Here is a 21087-nt window from a genome sequence, read left to right on the forward strand (position 1 = left end):
ATCACTGTAATTTTAGCAACAGAAGCTTCTCAGCTGCTCCTTTCCAAAACCTGAGCCCTCCTCTTCCATCCACAGTATTTCATCCATCTCCTTCTCCAGGGTCATGACTGCCCACCCCCCTTACTCGCCTTTCCCCACCTTTTCTTCACATTTACATAAATGCCACACACACACACACACACACACACACACACACACACACACACACACACACACACACTCGCTTCTCTCTAATCCCACAGCCAAAACGGGCCTGATGAGCTCAAGTATCACTATAACACAAGGACTTATTCTCTGAGTGGAGCCTGTAGGTTCTAACAGACCTTCATCTTCTTTGCCGGAGGAGCTTCTCTTCCTCTCTGAGGTAAGACCACCACTAACAGGCAGTGTCCCTGAAGTCACTTGTCATTACTATGTCAGATACATAATCCTGAATATAACTTTCCATTTAAACCAAAATCTTCTGATTGTAGATTTGTGTTTTTACTACATTTGTGTGCACCAGGAAAAAGGAGCCTCAGGTTTTGTAAGACAAAGGGGAAACACATGATCTGTCCTTCAACACTGCAGGCTGTAACCTCAGACGTAAACATGTTCTACTACATGTCAGACATGTCTAGTTTATGTCTGAGACTGTTCACAGCAGGAGTCCAGTTTCCTGGTGACACATTGATTTAACAGGTTCATAAAAATGTAATTTGTTTCAAATAATGGAGGAAAACTTACGAGCTGGGGAGGGAAATAGATACAAATGTATGTAAGCAATCAAATGTATTTACATTTCTATGAGGTACTGAAAAGGGTTCAGTGAAATTAGAACACTTTGAACATCATTTTTTGTGATGTCAGAATGTAGTTTTTATATTTTATAACTCTTTAATCTATTTCATCCTGGCTAAGCTACACACCAGCCTCATCTTTAATTTTTTTTAAGTCGAGTTACACTATCATTCACTTTCAAATAACATGCTTGATCGATCGCACTGAAGGACGGCTGGATATTTGACTGGAAATAAAACTGGGATCTTTTGAATAGTCCAATATAAACGTAATTCCAGCGGATACAGTGCTCTAAGCCCTGAAAGGCTTACAGGGGGACAGTTGGCATGCCAAAAAAAAAACACAGCTCCAAATCCCTGCTATGCCTCAGAGAAATGGGGCTTCCTTGAAAAGCAAAACCTAAAACAACACAAAATGATTGTTTCCTAATTTACTTGTATAATGATAGTTACAGTTTCTGGTTGAAATGTGTATTTCTTATCTCTATGTCTCCTGCATATTTTCTTTTTTTGAAAATTATATTAATAGGCTATTTGAATATCTGCCAGAATCTTGCTTAAGATTTTAAATGAGTATAGTTGTTGAATCGTTGAATATCTGATTCGGTTGAATTGTGGGGTATCTGAATTTTGGCTCTCCAGTACGCTATAGTTAGCACCTCTTGTTTTTAATTGTATGCATTTTCATTTTATCATCATTTCATTGACATTTTAAATACGGAAACTGAAATATTATCCTCCTGTAACCTTTTGTCAGTGTTTTGAACTTTAAACACTCACATGGGCTGTTGTCGACCTGGGAGCCATTTTAGACATGTGAGGTCTGTTTGGTGTCAAATGCAAAATACACATCCTTCATCTCTCCGGGTCAGAAGGATGTGCTGGATCTATAAATTCACCTTATATTTCAATCTGCTTCTCAAATGGCTAAGTATGTGACGTTCCTCTAACATCTCACCTATTTAATCAGTCTGTCAGTTTCAGCACAGAGTTTTTAGTTTCAGAAAGACTCATGAACACTTCTCAGCATTTGGTGTTCTCATTCTTGAGAAACGAAGTAACCATCCACTAAATATACAGAGCGTTGAAGTGTTGGTATGTACTGAGTGAATGCTGGAAGCACAGAGGTGAGGCTGCTGTCAACTATAAGTCGATCAAAGGGCTCGTTTGTAGGAGGATGATGCCGATTGGCTGTGTGAGAGCAGAGTATCCTCCCGCCAGACTGAGCCCAAGGATTAAAGCAGCTATTTGGACACCGTTCCCCAGCTGATGGGTAGAAATATGATCCAGAACTAATCCTCATAGTCCTCTGCAGCTGTGCCCATTGCTAAGTGTGAAGGAGTCATCCAGAGACACTTTATATATATCAAATAAGTTGCGTAGAGAATAGTAAGTTAGTAGAAATCCTCCATCACTGGATCCAACATAGAGGCTCCAAGCCTGTCTTGGGACTGAAGTGCTGTTGGGACTTCAGCTAGCTTCATCGGGTCTTTAAGAACATTTTCACACTTTAAATTGATATTGTATTTAGAGGGGTATCTCCCGGAGTTTGGAATTTTTATGAACTGCGAGAGCTGGTGTTGAATCCTGGAAAGCAGTCATACCAACATTAAAATATGTGTTTGATGTGCTCTCTACAGTACAGTATGTTTGAAGTAAATAATTGAGTTTTTTTATGTTAAGGGGGTTTGGGTTCAGCCAAATTAGAAAAAAATACTTTTTTTCTCATGCATTCCACCCCTGCTGGATCCGCATCCAGGAAGACTTTTTCCTCATTATGAAGAAGCATTTTATGAATCTCCAACGATAGCTTAAATATTTCTAAATGTAACATGGTCATCATAGTTCATTCAAAAGTATCCCAGAGATAGTAGGAAAACATTTATAGTTAAATCTTTTATAGAATAATGATTAGATTTAGGTAAAGAAACATATTTCATGAAATACACAATTATTTTTCTTACTGAGTGTTAGAAAAGAAGGTTTATACCACTCAAATGTCTGAGTCTTAATGTAGGCAATTAGCTTAGCTTAGTTAGCACAAGGCTGCAAACTTTAAGAAAACCCAGTACATTATTCTCCAGAAAACCACAAACGTTTTTAGTTTTTTCTATGTTTTTAACTTAGGTTTTTGTATGGAATAATCAAATAAAAAATAGGTGAGGTGCTGGTAAGCAGACTTTTTTACCTTCAGCCTTTATGCTAAGCTAAGCTAACTGGCGGTTGACCGTAGCTTTATATTTACTGTACATCCATGCCCATGAGAGTGGTATCAATCTTCTCATCCAACCCTTAGCAAAAAAATTGAATAAGCACATTTTCTTTAGTATTTTTGGGTACGCAGTCTTGAACCTTATAATCAAAGAAGCAGATTTATTATTTTAAAATGAAGAGAAAACTGGAACAGGTGAAGTTGGGTATTTCAGATGGCTCTGTGGATCAAATTCTTAACCTTAATCATATCCACATAACTCCCTGCTGTTATTTAAACCCTGTAGACTCACCAGGCTCTTTGTCTTCTCCATCAGGTGTGAATTTGGCTGTCACCATGTCTGACACTGAAGAAGTGTAAGTTAATCTCACACGGACACCAAACAATGTAGAGAAGCCTTCTGGGATTTTATGTTTGATTGATTTTTGAATGTCTTACCTTTTGTGTTACAGAGATCAGTACGAGGGTAAGTGACACCTCTCAGTTTTGTTTTATTTCTTATAGATGTATGTTATATACAGTATAACACAACTATGAAACTATATGACTCGTTGCTTTTTTCAAATCCTTTTGTCATTATTATGATATGAATGTAATTATTAAATTAATGTAATTTTGTTTTCTGTTGTCCCACCTTTTTTTCCAAACCCGAAGAAGAGGAAGGTAAAGACGACTGAATCATATCTATATTTTATACCTTTCTCTACTGCACTAATTTGTCAGCTGCCTGATTTCACCCTTATTTTGAAGTGTTTGACACACAGACACACACAAACACCTGACACCTGCTCTTTATACAGGACATACATTTGCACAGTTAGTGGAAATGTGCAACCTCATATTGATGTAATGGGTGATAAACTTTGAAAAGATCAGACTTTCCGTTGAGTCCTTGCTTAGCTTACATTGTAATAAAATTAGCATTGTAGATTTTTATTGTATATTTGTATGGGGAAACATTTTGTAAAATGTTTAATTGTACGAAAGAGGCATAGGGTGTTTGTTTTCTGGTATGTAGATAGCGCTAACACTTAGTTGTTAGTCAAACACTTCCAAGGTAAGGGTGATCTTTTCTGACTGGGTGATGTCTTGAATCACTTGCTTGAGAAAAAAATGTGATCGAGCTTCTTTGCTCTCTACATTTATTTTCTTGGCATGTGACATATTTACGTTGTCATCTGTTGATCTCACATCAGTGCAACTTTCATCTGTCATTGACCTCATTCACTCAAAGGCCATATTTTCAACAGTGGACGTAGAAAACTACCTGGAAAAATCACAACAGACAAACTCGCAGCAAACTCTGTGTTGGACAGTCACATCATTACACATTAAGAAGTTAGCTATAGCTGCAATAAGTCTTTTGGTTACCAACCTGTTAGTTAGCGGTCTATCAGCAGTTCTGCTTGATTATAATGTAATGAACTCTTTTATTGTGGGTTTCCTATCATTGGTCATTCTGTACATTTAAATCGAATAATTTACATTTGTTTACTATCAATGTTCTAAGATTAAGTAACATCTTCTTCAATCTTTAATTAATTTAACAAGGCTAGCAACAGTTGCTAACATTTAAAAGAAACTATACCTTCCATAATGTTTTGCCTAGATGTCATTGTAAACATTTTCTCCCAAGGATATCCTCGATATCCAACAATTATTCTAACATCATCTTTTTTAACTTTACAGTTACTGAACTATCCCTTTAAACAGATACACATGACAAACAACACATTTAGACATTTAGATCTTGACATATTGCCTACAGCAGAGAGCATTCTTTTGAAAAATGTTAGTTCAAAGTATAAGCTTTTAGCAGTGAATTATTGGAATGGGTTTTATACCGATGACCTGATTCTTTTTGTTTCTCTAAGAAACATATTCATTTAAGTCTAATAAAATACCAAAGTTTAAGTGACTTTGAGTGCCTTTTACTTTAAGTTTAGGTAAAATTAAATGAGAAAATTATTTGAATACCTAGAGTTAAGGGTCTCAACATGGCTACTCTTCCGGTAGTTTTCGACCTCGACAGTTCAATATGGCTTGGGTGTGAAAGGTCAACTGACTTCTTCTCATCATGTGTTTCTCTCTCTCCAGCAGTTCTGTCCTTCGCTCACCCATCCATCCTCTGTATATAACTAAAGTAATCTCTCCACTTTTGGTTTCTAATGGCTCTGTCATGTCTGTGGTCTTCATTAACGGCCTTCTCCGACACCTTCCCGGCGGTTCGGTGCATGCTGCGTGCCCGTAGCCCAGGAGGAGGTAGTAGAAGTAGAAGTAGCCCCTGAGGCGGAGGCCCAGGTAGAAGCAGAGCCAGAGGTAGAGGCTGAACCAGAACCTGAACCTGAACCAGAGCCTGAGCCAGAGGAGGTGGTTCATGACGAGGAAGGTACGTGACACGGGCAGTCTGTTCACCCTTCTCCTGCAGGACATTGAGTCATGGACAGTCCTAGTGTTCACATCAACACGCTGCAAAACATATCCGGGCCTATAAAGTCAAATTATTGGGTCTTAAAGCACTGATAGGCATTATTTGAGTTTGTGCCTTTTTTAATTTCTACATCATTCCCATGTTTATTCTACATTTGAAAATATATTAGCAAAAATAACCTTTCCCGCACAATATTAGTAACGTTAAATTGAAGCTTTGGTACAAGTATCTGGACATTTAAATGTACCTTACTCAACATATTTTTTTCATTGCATTCTTAATGTCTGGCTGTCGAAAAATAAATGAAGATAGAACCTTACAGTTACAAGTTGAAATAGATTTGAATTGGTGCCCAGTGACGCTGTCACTGTTTGGTACAACAATAGCAGCAAGATGGTGCTTTTAGACTTTGAAATAGAACTTTACACATACAAATAATTGCTTTTAATGAAGTTACTCATGCTGTTTTTGCAGTTCACCACTCCCTACAGACCTTTTCACTAGAGATACCTCCTCTTCATAACAAAATACATAAATCTGTGAGTTAAGTGTCAAGATGTATGATTGACAGGATTTTTTCAAAAACCACTATCTGCATTTGACACTTATAGTTACTAATCTAATATTACATACAATACAAACAAACAAACAGATGTAATGCTTGTATGATATGATGCAGTACTATTTTATTAGTCTACCTATTAGTATAAAAAGTATCTAAAAGTGGCTCCACATTAACAAGCTACGATATTAAAATACTCCTACATAAGTGACAAAAACTGAATGACTAATATAATATTCCTCAACATGATCTGCATTATGAGTAATTTTACCTTTGATACATCGAGTCAGTTTGCTGATAATATTTTAACTAGTTTGAATAGAGTACCATTTCAAACTCAGGATTTGAAGACTTTGTTATGTCTACTATTATTTAAATAAAGGATCTGAGTACATCTTCCATCAGTAATTAACGCCATAGTAGGTTTTAAGTCTTTATTTTTTTGAGAAACCCATGTTCACACCAAAGAAGATAAGCAGAAAGGATACTCAGATATCTCAGATACGAGTTTATTCAGGTCACTGGGAGCCTGGCTTGCTCACTTAAAATGTGTGTTTGAGCACGAGAACAAGACATCACAGCCTTACAGTAAAGAGAGACATCATGGACTAGGAAATCATGGAGATGACAGTTCATTCTGCAGATCTAGGTGCAGCGTCTGTCTCTTTCAATCATCATCTGTTGATCCATAGCCTCTCCCAACTTCAAATGCCACAACACTAGGATTCATTGGAACCATGAACTATAAAAAGTAATAAGGATTAAGGGATCTCCCCAGAGGTGCAGGCCTTTCCATTTTCATCCAATGACCTTTAGATATCTATGTAACCAGTTGGCATGAGCCATTTGTCGTCACACGATGTTTTCCACATGACAAATAATTTTGATTTGAATAACGCCACCGTGAAAATATTTCTAGCCCCACTGCTGACAAACAATAGTAAAAGAATCGATACGTTCAACAATTCATAAACATTGCAGCCACCAGGAGCCACTAGTGAGGCAAAACACATCACCAGCGTATGACACTTAGATACTGCCCTATTCCCTAGCATCAACTCGTATAAACTCTTCAGAAAACCAGAGGTTTTATCACATATGTTCCAAGATTAGTATGACAAAGCCAGTGTGTGTTCTAATGAAAATCCTAAATCCAAATGTGCCTTATTTTGTCTCTGAGCTTCTCAAATCCCCCTCCCCAGAAACCCTTTTTCTAAAAGTGCACAACAGGAAAACATTAATGCTTTCCTTCAAAAATTGTCCACAGTTATTACATCACATCACCATCAGTGTCAACTGACACGCAATCAAAACAAAACATTTTGTCCTGTTTGCAGCATTATTGCTCAGTGTGTGTTTTGAATATGAGCTTTGCATATAAATGTTGAAAGGGAGAAGAAAATCAGCTGCCTTTACATAAATCAAATGCCCTGTTTCATCCGTTGCCTTCTATCCATGTTTACGTCTCATTTTGTTGTTAACGTCTATTGCATTTTGGAAAACTCGTGTGTCCATCTTGAAGGCTGTAGCAGAAAGGATGCTGGGTAATTTCAGTTATGTAAAAGACACATTTCTGCCCCCCTTCTGTCCATGTTTAGCACCAACCTTTGTGTATAGATAAAGAGTAAAACTAGCAAACTGCTCGTAAGCATCAGGTAAGCATTTACATTGGGGTGCAGTGATGCAAAAAAAATCAACGCTAGATTCAAGTTGGTTCGAATGCTTCTATAATCTGTGCAAACTGTTTAAAACAGATGGCGTGACTGCAGAAGTCCCAGGCTTTACTGTGCTCTTGCTCATTTTGATGCCTCAGCATGATCAGTTAAGACAAACTTTTGCTCAGTTTCAGGAAAGAACAATTGATAAGATGATAACTCTGCACTCTGCAATCATGTGTGGAAGGTGTATGATGCCTAAATTAAAACAAATCAAACAAGAAAAGAAAATATTATGAGATACACATTGTGATGTGTAATTCCCTTTTATTTATACAATAACTGTGCCATGAGTTCAATAGAAAAATATGTACAAAGAAAAATGAATTTGCCTTATGCCTTAATAACTCAACAAGTAGAAAATAAAGTGAAGAGGTATATTGCATTTCAGTGTTATCCAGCAGAGAGCAGCATAACCCTGCCAATGCATTTAGGGATTGATGATAAGCCTCCTTTTCAAAAAGAGAAAGCTCCCTTGCCCTACTTTATTAAACTAATGACAGCATCAAATAAACCTCTTAATGAGTCAGAATTTTTAATCTCACAATAACTCTTCCTGGATGTGTCTTGGTCACACATCTGTGGTGTAAAATCTGCAAAATGATCATTTTCTCCCGGACAGTCTACACAGAATATAAAATGGCCTTTTAATATGGTTGGTAAAGATGATCCATCACCGAAATGAGGAGCTTGAAACACAAGGCCATTCAAAATAAACATTGATGTTTTTTAAAGAAAGACACAGTTTCCTCTAAGATCTAAACCATGGTCTAAACCTCAGGGAGGTTAGGAAAGTAAGGGCTGCCTGAGGTTGGAATGCAGGATTAATGCTTAACATGGGACTTCTGCAGTGTCTGCCAAGACCGAAACACAAAGAATATGAACACCCCGATTTGGTAAATGCGCTTCATAAGCTGTGCACCGTAAGGAGGACAGGAACAGGCTGCCCAGTCTGACCACTAATGATTTCTGTTCTGCTCTTGCTTTGGACGCTTGCTGCATGCAGACGGCTATGAAGAGGAAGGTATGTTGATTTGTATTCTTCTCTGTTCTTCTGAGTGGACCAGTTCCCGTTCTCCCTGTCGGCCAGGGACACTTTCTCACATAATTCATACTGTGTTCATTGGCTTGTTTTATTGATCTTCATTGATTGGGAAAGGCAGATTGAACCTGTTCTCTTTAGTCTCCTGTGTCAGCCGACAGAGGTGACGTGGAGGAACAGGGTTCAGAAATGCTGCGTCATGGTTACGGGCCCCACTGCTCATCTCTGCTTCTTCTCTTTTTTGCATGAATCTGTCCTGCCAGGGGACGAGGAAGATCAAGATGGTAGTTTGTATTTTCAGCTGTCCAGTCGCTGTTGCTTTGCCTGCATTTTCTTCCTGTGTTGTTTTGTCTTATGTTTAGTGTAAGGGGTCCCGTAAAACAAAAACCTAAAGCTAATCACAAACGTGGTCCTTGCACATCCTCCATTAACAGTAATTACACTGTTAAACTCCCTGTTGTGAAAAGTGTGCAATGAAGTATGTTCAGAAAATGACACTATTAAAATAATTCATGTGGTGATATATGGCACACAGCCTATACTGATCCTGATTAGCACTTCACATGTCTCAGACTATATAGGTTTGATTGACACACTAATGCACAACCAAACTGAACAACTGACAGCACTTAAAACAGACGCTAACAAACAGGAATTGGACCACTGATCATGAAACGTGTTGCTGCATTGAAACTCACTCAAATATGATCTTGTAACCAAAAACAACTTGTAGCCCTCAGATGTAACTCAGCTTGTCCACATGGATCTTCCCCCTGATTAACCAGCAGCCTTTTAGTCTTTGTCTCTTTCCACATTGGTGTGTGTAACTGTTTGTTCTCTCTCTTCTCTCCATGATGCTTTTTTTGTCACTGAAAACACCAGAGGAAAAGCCAAAGTTCAAGTGAGTACTTTCATCTGTGGCAGATACATCCAGTTTTCACATTTTGGGCACCGTCAATGTGTTCCTTGTACAATTTGAATGTTATTTACGTCAACAGACCCGCTGCTGCTGCCCCAAAGATCCCTGATGGCGAGAAAGTGGACTTTGATGTAAGATATTTTTGATGGCTGATATTTGGGGAAAGATAAAATAGTATAGGTATAGAGGACAGTGGGGTTGATTGAATTCAGACAAATAGTTATTTGTGTGAATAGCAGTACACCTGACCTTTTGTAAGGGAGTGCATTGCACCTTTCAAACAGGACATCCAGACAATATCTAGATAATCTGTTAGGATCTAGCTGTTCACTCATGAGGCTCACCCAGATTTATTACTAGGGAGCCGCCAGTTGGGCGAGGTCCAGGTTGAATAATCCGAACATTTTTGTTCACACAAATAGCTAACCTTGATATACTGCAGAGCCACAGTGCATGTGTGAAGGGGGCTTATGTCAAGACTTAAATCCAGAAGGACCAGAAATGGCTGCAGGCCTCAGAGGATCTATAACAGGATTTTTTTTACAACAGTAGAAAATGACTGCAAACTGTTTGTGCATCCCAAACTAAGACGAGCTCTGTATCTCCCAAATGTTTTCAAGTTTTAAACTTATAAATGGAAATCACTGCGATTCAAGGAATTGAAATTTCGAATAAAGACATAAACCTCAAAATAAAATCCCTTTAAACTACATTGAACCTGGTCAAAGGTCACATAAGCAAAGCTGGTCTGGAAGAACTGAACTGGGACCAGGAAAGACGTGAAGATGAATCAGTGCCAACATATTATCAAACAATTAGCACCGGTGTCATGTGGAATTAGTATTTTCACAGATGTTGTGATGTTCACCAAAGATTATATATGTGTGCTTTATACAGTAATTACGATATGGAGATTTGACATGTCTTTGACGGCACCTCCAGCTTGCTATGGCAGTGAGACAGCAGGACATGCTCATTGCCACTAATCAGAGGTGTAGTGGTTGGATCCCCAACTCCTGTCCACGTGTCACAAGACAATTAACTCAAAATTGCAGTCGAAGGTCATGGCAGCATATTGCCATTGGTGTGTGATTACCAATGCGTAAAAACCAAATAGTATACAGACCTTTTTTTCATGTTTATGACAAAAATGTCACAACAAAAAAGGGATAATTAACCTTAAACCTTGTGCAGAAAACTAAGTTCTTCATCTCCAGACACTTAAGTCACTGTCGTCTCCTGTCTATATCTCACAGGACATCCAGAAGAAACGTCAAAACAAAGACCTGGGTGAACTGCAGTCGATGATCGACGCTCACTTTGAACACAGGAAAAAGGAGGAAGAGGAGCTCCTCGCTCTCAAGGACAGAATTGTGAGATTTAAACCAAATCAAAGTGCTGAACTGGCATTTCTGCATGTCTTCTCTTTATCAGGATCATTTTTGGAGAATTAGCTTCATTTGTGCACATGACAGAAAGCAGCAGCACTGTCTTTCCATTTGTGTTTTCAGGATAAGCGCCGCGCTGAACGAGCCGAGCAGCAGAGGATTCGTGCTGAGAAGGATAAAGAGACGCAGGCCAGGCGGGAGGTAAGCACCTTCTGTTCATCTAAACAGATCACTTCTTAAGATACTCAAAATGAAATCAACTTCTCAAATACCCATCATGGTCATTTACAGTAATTGACTATTAAGAGTAACGAAACACAAGTCAGAAAAGCAGTGTTAACTGCAGTACATTTCTTCAGTACTGCAACAATGTGATTGGTCACTGCATGGAGGTCACCAAAAAAAAGATTTTCTTTTGACATACGCCAGTTCATTTAACAACAAAGTGAGAGGTTGTCTTTCCAGTTGTTATGTTTTCATTTCTGGATATTTAAAAATCATTTTACAGGCTGAGAGGCAGGCAAGGGAGGATGCGGATATGCACAGGAAGGCTGAAGATGAAGCCAAAAAGAAGAACGCCTTGAGCAGCATGGGATCAGGCTTCTGCAGCAGCCTGTCAAAGGTAAGTCTCTTTTTTTATTTTTTTATTTTTTTTTTGTTGATGTTGTGATTTCAGATCTTTGCTTGAAACTCATACAAAACAGACAGCAACATGTTGTGTGTTTGTGAAGACATGGAGCTTAAACTGGTTGGGTTTTGTTCTAGATTGAGCAGAAGAGGGGCAAGAAGCAGACTGAAAGAGAAAAGAAAAAGAAGATCATGGCAGACAGATGCAAACCACTGGACGTCGACAATTTCAGCGAGGACAAGCTGAGGTAAACCGCAAGAGGCATCAAGGACAAGTCACAGTTAATACAGCATAGTTAATACACTGATGACATGGCAAACAGTATCTGATATTGTTTTGGGGTCCTTTTTAACTCCCTCATTATTCCGCAAATAGGAACATAATGCAGAATAGTATTAGGCGTGGCCTGGCTAACTCATTGTCATTGCGTGAAATTTTTTTTCCTAAAAGATATGTGCTGTCATCATGCTCAACTGATATAATTTTGACAGAAAAGCAAAAGATTGTTTGAAATTTAGATCTTTCTGATTGCCATGTTTCAGCTGCCTTAGAATTATGCCCTCTGAATGTTTGGTTTCTGGTGTGTGTTTGACAGGGCAAAGGCCAAGGAGCTGTGGGACTGGAAGATGAAGCTGGAGGAGATTAAATACGACCACTCCGAGTCACTCAAGAGACAGAGATATGAGGTCAGTGAGGAAGGGTTGTACTGGATTTTTTTTTCCATGCTGCAACAAAAAAAAAATCGCAGTGTTGTATTTTTCATCTGAGGTTTGAAATACCAAATTTTATTCTTTGAGATTAAAAAATCTCGGGTACGACTTTTTCTTGAATGCACGATTTTCTATTCATGAAAATGTGAGTACTCTTGTATGTATGCGTTTATCTCGACAGTGGGGAGTTGGATATTTCTGTTGCTCCTCTTGTGAAATAATCCAGGACAGGGCACACACAGTTTAAGGGAGATACGAGATTTGGGCGGGAAATACTATACTTGTATTTGGTTTAATTGCTGATATTTTATTATGGAAAGAAGTTGCCCGTTGCAGCTTTAAACAGAGCCGTTTGTCTTTCAGGTGATCTCTCTCAGAAACCGCATCGATGAGCTGCAGAAACAGTAAGTAACTCCCAGTAACATAAACAAAGTGGTAAAACCATCAACAAAAAGTGCCTAGTTATTCTGTCTTGTGCACATACTGTATATTGTTTACACTGGGGGAAAAAACAAAACACATCAAGCTTATTGTTGCAGATGGTCAAGGTGGAGCTTATATATAGTTTACTACTTTATGCTAGGTAGTTTCATCTATAATAATACATCATAATGCATCTGTCCATTTATATTTTCTATTATTAATCTCAATCTGAAAAGTAACTATTTTATCAAATAAATATACTAGTATGAGTATGAAGCACAACTTTTCCCTTCAAATTGTACTAGAGTGGAAGTATAAAGTAGCATGAAATGGAATTATTAGTTAGGTGAATAAGTACCCCAATAGTGTTCATAAGGGGAGTATATATGTAGTTAGTTACACCACTTATAATAAATTATTGACTTGTTTTACATCAGTTTGTTACTGTGATTGGTCCTGGTTGTAGCTGAGTTAAGGTTCATTTACCTGGTCAGCCATATGATTAAATTTTTACTGAAATATATGATTGTTATGTTATCAATAATGTAATCAGCCCATTTTAGGCACATGCTTTTAACTTGTAATGTAAGCATATGTCTGGACACTAGAGGGCGATGTTTATTTTAATTTTTCTTCCTGTGCTCAACACATTACGTCTGGTATATATCCATCAAACCCAATGCCCCCACCATGAAGGCCCTCTGTACAGATCTCACTCTGTTTTTTGCACTTTGCGCTTTGCAGCAGCAAGAAGGGAGCCGCCTCACGTCGCAGAAAGTGAGCGACTCCTGAGAGACAGTCAGCCCGGACAGGAGGCTCCGCCCCTCGGCCACACCTGCCACCCAGAGACCGCTGACACACGCAACAACTGGCCACGGTCTTACTGCTAGTGTCTGTTTGAGTAAAATGGATTTATGGATGATTTGAGCTCCAAATAAAGAAATTTTTAAAATCTCATCGCTGTGTTTATGTAACAAGATTCCATAAATATGCCAGAATTATCCATTCGTATTAGTCCAGCCTGCATGTCTTACATTTATATGTGTCAGCCTGATTAAATAAATGATGCTGACAAAGTTCATTTAAAAAAAAATGTGAAATCGATATTATATATTCTTTATTATAACACAACAATGAATCAATTCTCTCTTTCTGAACCTTTTTAGAAATGAAATAGGCCTAAATGGGTGAAAAAATCTGATTTAACTCAAACAGCTTGGACTCTAAACAAAGATCACTATTTTAACTTTTTATCAGAAGTGTACAAATAATTTGAGAACAAGAGTCCCAATTTACAGCTCCTTTCATCATGGAGAACAATAACCACCAGATAAATAATCACCACTTCTTATCACTAAGTTTTATTAAATATTAAGATATTGTTATCTTGTCAGGCTTAATTTTGGATTATCGTTGTCAAAAGGTGAAACAAATCCATTTAAGTGATGGACTTCCTTTATATCTGATATTCAGCCTGAATGAACCCACAGGAATATCATTAGACTCCAAAGTTCCTCTCAGCTCAATGGAGTACATTTTATTTCAACATCCTTCAGCTCACTTTTATTTATTTTCTGCTACCTCACTGTTGTGTTTCATTCTCAACACTCTTATCAGCGTAGCTTTCAGACACTGCAGTTAGCCGATGTCATCAACCCAACAAATGATAGACCAATGGTGAATACATTGGAGAAAAAAGCATCTAAAGAGCCGGATATTCAAACATGAGTCCAAAGGAGAGTCAATGTGAGAATTATGTTCTTCAGGGGGCTAGAAACACTCGTTTACAAACGCTTTTAGAGTGACGCTAATGTTGCTCTGTGTATGCAGGATATGAAAACGAACAAATACTTTCTAACTGTAGTTCAACATCTTAAAAGGCAAAGATTTGTCAGTGTTGCGCATTTAAATAGAGTTTAGCAGCATAACAAAGTAGCAAAGGAAGAAAATATTTAGAATATACTCAAATTGAAATCAAACTCTTAATGCAAGAAGTTGTTTCTTTAAGTAAAGAAGGATTTCAGTTTATATATACATGTATAATGAAAACATTTGATACTGCATTGGAGCGATTAAATTATTTCACTGGGGAGAAAAAGGCAGAATATAAATATCTCTTTATTAAAATGTCATTCACTCATAAATAATATATATAAACATATCAACAATTCAAGTATTCCTTGTGTGTGTGAAATGTGTGTTTGGTTACTACGAACAAACAGCTCTTATTTACAGAATGTACAAAATGGTCCTCATATATGCAGCAGGAACAAGTAAGAACATTGTCCTCTCCTTTTTTTTGGCTGAGATGAATGGAAACCAACAACAGTCTTCAGTTAGGAGGCTAAAAACTGCAGCAGCAGTCTGAAGAAACTCAATCTTCCGGGTCGGTCTTTGCTTCATGTGGAATATGAGTCCTCAGTCATGTTCAGAGCGGCTCGTAGATGCTGTTGGGTTCAGTGGAGGAGCTGGTGTCTGCAGGGCTGCTCTGAGGAGATCCAGGGCCCCGGGGGACCACACTGTCACCAGGGGGTGCCACAACTGGATCTGTGCTGATCCGCTCTACGATGCTGGACAGACAGGCCAAACTGGAAATGAGCGACCGTTTGTTGCTGCTGGAATCTGTAAAAAAAAAAAGAGAAAATGACAAAATTTAGTTTTTTCAAATTTTAATATGAAAATTACTGGGTCGCATTTGGTCAAAGTTAAGGTTGTATTGAAGTAAATATCACATTACAAGAGTATATGTTCATGTTTGAGGACTGAAGACGAGTTGTATTAAATTACATATCTGTCATTCTACTAGTGGGGGCACTTTAAAAGGGAATCCAGTCATATATGAGGTATTTTAATGGGATATATATATTTAAAGAGAAAACATGTTAAATGGTAAGACTTCGACTGGATTTAATGAGAGACAAAATAAAAGATAAATCAGTTATGTTCATGGGGTGATATAAGTCATATATGGGAAGAATGTTTCATGGACTAATAGCTCATCTGAAAGAAGTTTTCTTGATTGTTGCATTATAACAGGAAGTGAAACTGATCATAAGAAACAACAAACTCCTGATAAAGTAGAAACAAATGATAATAAATGGAGTAAACATTTGAAACTGACCGTCTGCTGTCGGGCTGCAGTAGGAGCCATCACTGTTTTCACTTCTGTCCGAACACGGAGAGATGAAATCCATCTGCAAAGAGAGATCCAAGAAAACGATTATAGTCAACATCAATGATCAATGAATAGGCATGGTGTTTGAGGATAGCAAGGATACCCACAGATTTGATATTGTGATATTATTTTTTTAATTTTGTATAAATTAGGTGGAAAAAAGAACAGTATGTGTTTGTTTGTTCTCCTCTCATGTTCAAACAATAGAGACATTTAATCAGTTCTATCATAACAGTACTTCCTTTAGAATGTTATCCACATATTTCATATCATAAGGATCAAGGAGCTTGGTAACTGTCTACAAACTTTCAAACTTGAGCACATGCTTCCAAATGAGAAGCAACATTGGCCTTTCAAATCTGTCGCAAATGTTCAATTCAAGTCTTTGAACCTGACCGACTTTCAACAGTATAAGTGCACATAGCGTGGTTACGGGAAAAACAGTAAAAGTTGAGTCTGGAACGAGATTCTAAAGTTAATTTTAAAGGTCCCCCTCATTGAAAGTGTATTGAAGTTGTGAGACCAAAATAAATGTCTCAAACGCATTCCAAACATTGCATGCGGGCAGGGCAGCACATGGACTGCTCAGCTGTTCTTGGACTCACCATGCCATCGGAGCAGTTGGAGCGGGGGCTGGAGGCGTCTGAGTCCCCGCTGTAGTGCTCCAGCGCTGGGTAGAAGCCTTCGTCGCGGCCGCCCCTCAGCAGTGACTGCAGGGACTCGATGTAGCTGATTGCGTTGCGCAGGATGTCCACTTTGGGCAGCCGCTGGTTTGGGTTGGACGCCGCCGTGCAGCGCTTCAGGGTCTCAAAGGCGTCGTTGACCTTACTGAGCCGTCGTCTCTCCCTCATGGTTGCTGCTTTCCTGCGGTCTGCGTGTGTTGTCTTTCTCTTGCAGGCTTTGCAGGCCCAGAGCAGGCAGTGGCCCGCTTGGTGCAGGCCCCCGGGGGCCCTCACATGCTCATCCTCCTCCTCCTCTGCATTGGGCACGTGGTGGTGGTGATGGTGGTGGAGATGGTCTTCTGACTTCAGCATCAGCCGGGCGTCCAGGTCGTCAAAAAAGTTCATGTCGCTGGTGCTGAAGCAGGGGTCATCGTATAGGTCTTCAGCAGAGGAGAGAGGGAAGGGAAGGTCAGAGAGATCCATCGGACTCTGAGGAAGATTCCCTTAAGGGATTAGAGGAGGAAATATAGTCCCCTGACAAGTTCCTCTGATCACTGAGAAAGAAATGCTCCACCAAGTCTATTTTATTTGTCGAACCATATATTTTATACTAGCGTATAAAGCCTATAAAAGAACAGCAAAGTCTCCTGTCAAAATCAGGACCTGCTGAGAAAAGTAGAAACTGTGTGCAAAGGAGATGTGTGTTTTTAAAGGGCCAGTCTGTGTAACCTCAACTCCCTTGTCTAGGTTAGTCTTTATAAGGGAGTCAGTGTGTAGGCGGGGCTGTGGTGTGAGTGACCAATGGTCTGAGGGGTGTGGTGTGGTGGTGGTGGGGGTGAATGTGTGTGTGTGTGTGTGTGTGTGTGTGTGTGTGTGTGTGTGTGTGTGTGTGTGTGTGTGTGTGTGTGTGTGTGTGTGTGTGTGTGTGTGTGTGTGTGTGTGTGTGTGTGTGTGTGTGTGTGTGAGGAAGGTCACCAAGGTGAAGCTCAGCAACAAAAAGGAAGCAATAAAAAAGCGATGCAGTCCATCTTAACAAATCATTCAGTTTGTTGTTGAGTCTGATGTTTCTGATGTGTGTTAGTTAATGTTCCTTTTTCAGTTCTACTACAATATCTTTTTTAAGATGAACATATTACAGTGCAGTTCTGTCAGTTTTGTACTCGCAATCAAACTTTTTGTCATAGTTTTGTAACATGACTGTATGAAAAAGTTTAGTCAAAGTTTTTCAGGTGGAACTTACGTATATAAAGTTGTTATCCAAAATGGCATGTGAAAGGTTGTATTTCTAAGTGGAAACAACTTACATTATAAGGAACTGAACTTCTGTTTACAGCAGCCTGTGAATACGTATCATAATAGTCATTAAGAATAATAATAGGATATAACAACCATTGATAGAACAGCAAAAGAGAAAATCATATATAACGTGAGGACTTGAAACACAAAAACAAACACCATCTTTTTGTGCTTATTTTGGAAATATTTGTGTTGAAAATCCTGTGCGATCACATATATTTCAATGTTTTTATTATCATTCATTTATTTAATTTTTTTTTTGTTGGCCCAATCTATCACACCATGCATATATTTGACTGTTGACTCTATATGATTTTCAGGTGTTTTATTGTCTCTAATTGTGAAAATCATGTTGTAACTGCAAAATCCATTGTTGAACAATCCAGTTATTATAAGTTTAGCCTACTTCATTTTATTTCTATAGATTATTCTAAAAAGTCAGATCCCTAGAAGTTGTCAAGTGGAACATGCCAGACTGAAACTTTCCGGAATAACACCTTTGAAAAAGTACCCCTGCACACACAAAAAAGACACAAGAACCCGGACAATGTTTCAGCTTGCAAGAATCGAACACACTTATATGAAGTCAGTTAGTTTTGCAAGACGAAACAGTGTGTGCAGCCTTCTCTCTTTTTATCAAAATTACACCACCATTACGACATTAAAATAAACACAAATGTCAATTCACCAATAACACTGTAGAAGCTGAGATGTAATATCCATATTTGTGGAACACTTCTGTCCAATGATGTGACTCATGTGTTCTTCAGTCTGCTGTCCTGCTGAGGAGGTCATAATGTCATAGTGTCACACAGTTGTCAGGCCTCTGATCTGAAGAGGACGAGGCTCATCCCCCTCAAATTGTGTGTGTGTGTGTGTGTGTGTGTGTGTGTGTGTGTGTGTGTGTGTGTGTGTGTGTGTGTGTGTGTGTGTGTGTGTGTGTGTGTGTGTGTGTGTGTGTGTGTGTGTGTGTGTGTGTGTGTGTGTGTGTGTGTGTGTGGGGAGAGAGAGAGAGAGAGAGAGGAAGAGAGAAAGGGAAGGAAGGTGTGTCATCACTGGACAACAGTTTAAGACAATTTGTCCTTATTTGTCAATTCTTATGTTGTTTGAAGTTGTCGTCTGCTTTAGTGTCTTGTAGATTTTGATTTATTGCATTTACAAAAGGGTGCATCTGTAATGCACAGTGGTCTTATGCCAACAGTGTATAAGTGTATTTAACAGAGCATGATCTGAGGAAATAAATAGCATGTTTTGGTGAAAGGAAATGAAATGTGTGAAGTTAACTAGCTAGGTTTAGTTTTTATTATTCAATTAATTGCAGGACACTCGACAACTTACAAACTGACAAAACTTAACTTCACCTAAAATAACTTTAACGAACTTATTTGATCTAACATTAACCATAAAAATTAAAGTGCAGTTACAAAATATAATGCAAATTGCTTTTGATAGAATATGTGTTTGTTTGTTGTGTTTTGGAGCAAAAGCCATGATGGTATCTTTGGTTTGATCAAATCTGAATCACGTTTGACACTGATTTAACAGTTCCTTTGTTTGGATATTTGTTTCTGTTTTGTGTTGACTTGTTGCCTTGTAAATGTGAGATTTTTCACAGCTTCACAGAGACATAAAGTGGAGGTGTGCGACAGACCAGCTCACATCACAGACTTCTCGCAGCTTGATGGGAAGGCAGCATGTTAAATTTAGCAGCTCATGAAATCCAAGACAAGTGCCCTTTTAACTGGGGCTGGTATCATTTTGTCAGATTCCCCGGACTCTCACACCCTCTGCTTTTCTTAGGACACATTCAGATAAACCAAAAGAACATGAACCTGCCTGCAGAGATAACAGTGTCGGCCTTGGCATAATTCAGAAGTTTTGCCTTTAAATACTCAGATGTAGTAGACACTGTTTAAATGAAAAAAATAAGCTAACAATTAAATAATATCTTGTGTTGTAAAATTCTCTCAAAAAATATCAAAAAGTTAACATTTGTACATGCATGTCCTCTGCCAGGTGTTATGAAAGTGCAATTTTTAATATGGTTTCAAACATAAGAGTTTAATGTGCTCATTCTATTGATTTTTGCAACACAATATACAGTACATGTTACGTAATGTTATGCTGCTGGGGACACTTCGTGCTCAGTTTGGGAATCTATTATTGAGCCACAGTGAGACATTAATTTTTTCCTTCTTTGTCCAGCATTTGCTAGAACTCATTCAGGCAGGTTTTTGTTGAGGTCACCGTGTATCTCATTCAAGACTGCTGTGATTTACGCTGTTCTTAAATCAGTAAAAAATAGACATAAGGGAAATATCTAGCTTATTGTTAACAAATCCCATGAAAAAAGCCAATACCAGCAATGTGATTATCTAGGAGACTTTCCTTCACTGTCTTCTAGGTTTTTTGTTTGTTTTTTAAAGGTTCAGTCATTTCATAAAACAGTATGACTGTATTGTTAACACACTTGACTCAAACAGGGGGAAATGGTGCATTTGTTGGGGACTATTTTATGGGACAATAAAGCATACCTTCTTATCTTATTTTAAATGGTGGATTAATACTCCATATTTTCAATGGTGAAATAATCCACATTTGGTGCTCTATTGAGTATAGCAGCAGGACGGTGTATGAGGGATTGTGTCAAGATAAACTACACTCTGTGTGTTCATGGTGATGAAGGAACATGTCATCCAGCCAAACAGTGTGGCTCACTGATGGTTTTTTAATGGCGCTCTGTCTGACCTGCATGGCTCAGTGGAAAAAAGATATAGCAGGCTGTGATAGACACTAAAAACTTGTTAGGAGGGTGAATTCATTGTATGCTTTGGTCTTTTCGCTGGATATATTTTACTGTAAGAAACATACATAATGTCTCCAGACTTCTTCTTTAATTGTATTTAATAGTAAAAGAGTGTCTGGTTTCAGTTTAAAAGGTACAGGGCATAGTTGTGTTTGATCATTGCCTCAGACAGTGCTCAGTACTAATCCAGCAGTGTAATATCAAAACATTACAGGCCGCTGTTATAATCCTGCATTAGAGTGAGATATTAAAACCTCTGAAGCGACTGTAAGGCAACCGGCGCCAGACCTGACTTTTTGCAGCTGGACCTTTGCCCAAATCCAAGGGACTGTAGAGACA

At 38.5% G+C, this 21087-nt stretch overlaps 1 protein-coding gene, 1 long non-coding RNA gene and 1 pseudogene across 3 annotated transcripts; 2 read left to right on the forward strand and 1 right to left on the reverse strand.

Moving 5' to 3' along the window:
• Window positions 1-236: 236 nt before the first annotated feature.
• Window positions 237-3457, forward strand: LOC307248599. The gene is made up of 3 exons (XR_013844795.1): window positions 237-364; window positions 3308-3347; window positions 3444-3457. It is a non-coding gene; the product is annotated as an uncharacterized lncRNA (long non-coding RNA).
• A 1713-nt stretch (window positions 3458-5170) lies between these two features.
• LOC307254095 (troponin T, fast skeletal muscle isoforms-like) lies at window positions 5171-13766 on the forward strand (annotated as a pseudogene). The gene is made up of 12 exons (XR_013845629.1): window positions 5171-5380; window positions 8706-8723; window positions 9005-9025; window positions 9624-9642; window positions 9740-9791; window positions 10917-11033; window positions 11172-11249; window positions 11557-11670; window positions 11814-11923; window positions 12272-12362; window positions 12750-12790; window positions 13554-13766. The product of XR_013845629.1 is annotated as a troponin T, fast skeletal muscle isoforms-like (transcript).
• A 1471-nt stretch (window positions 13767-15237) lies between these two features.
• LOC307267580 (myoblast determination protein 1 homolog 1-like) lies at window positions 15238-17129 on the reverse strand (the record flags this gene model as incomplete). The annotated part of the gene is made up of 3 exons (XM_080049939.1): window positions 15238-15431; window positions 15931-16003; window positions 16590-17129. The coding sequence occupies 3 exons, from the start codon at window positions 17127-17129 to the stop codon at window positions 15238-15240; spliced, it is 807 nt and encodes a 268-aa protein (XP_079906065.1).
• Window positions 17130-21087: the final 3958 nt, after the last annotated feature.

Source organism: Ammodytes marinus (genome assembly GCF_949987685.1).
Source record: "Ammodytes marinus genome assembly, chromosome: 1".
Lineage (NCBI taxonomy): Eukaryota > Metazoa > Chordata > Actinopteri > Uranoscopiformes > Ammodytidae > Ammodytes > Ammodytes marinus.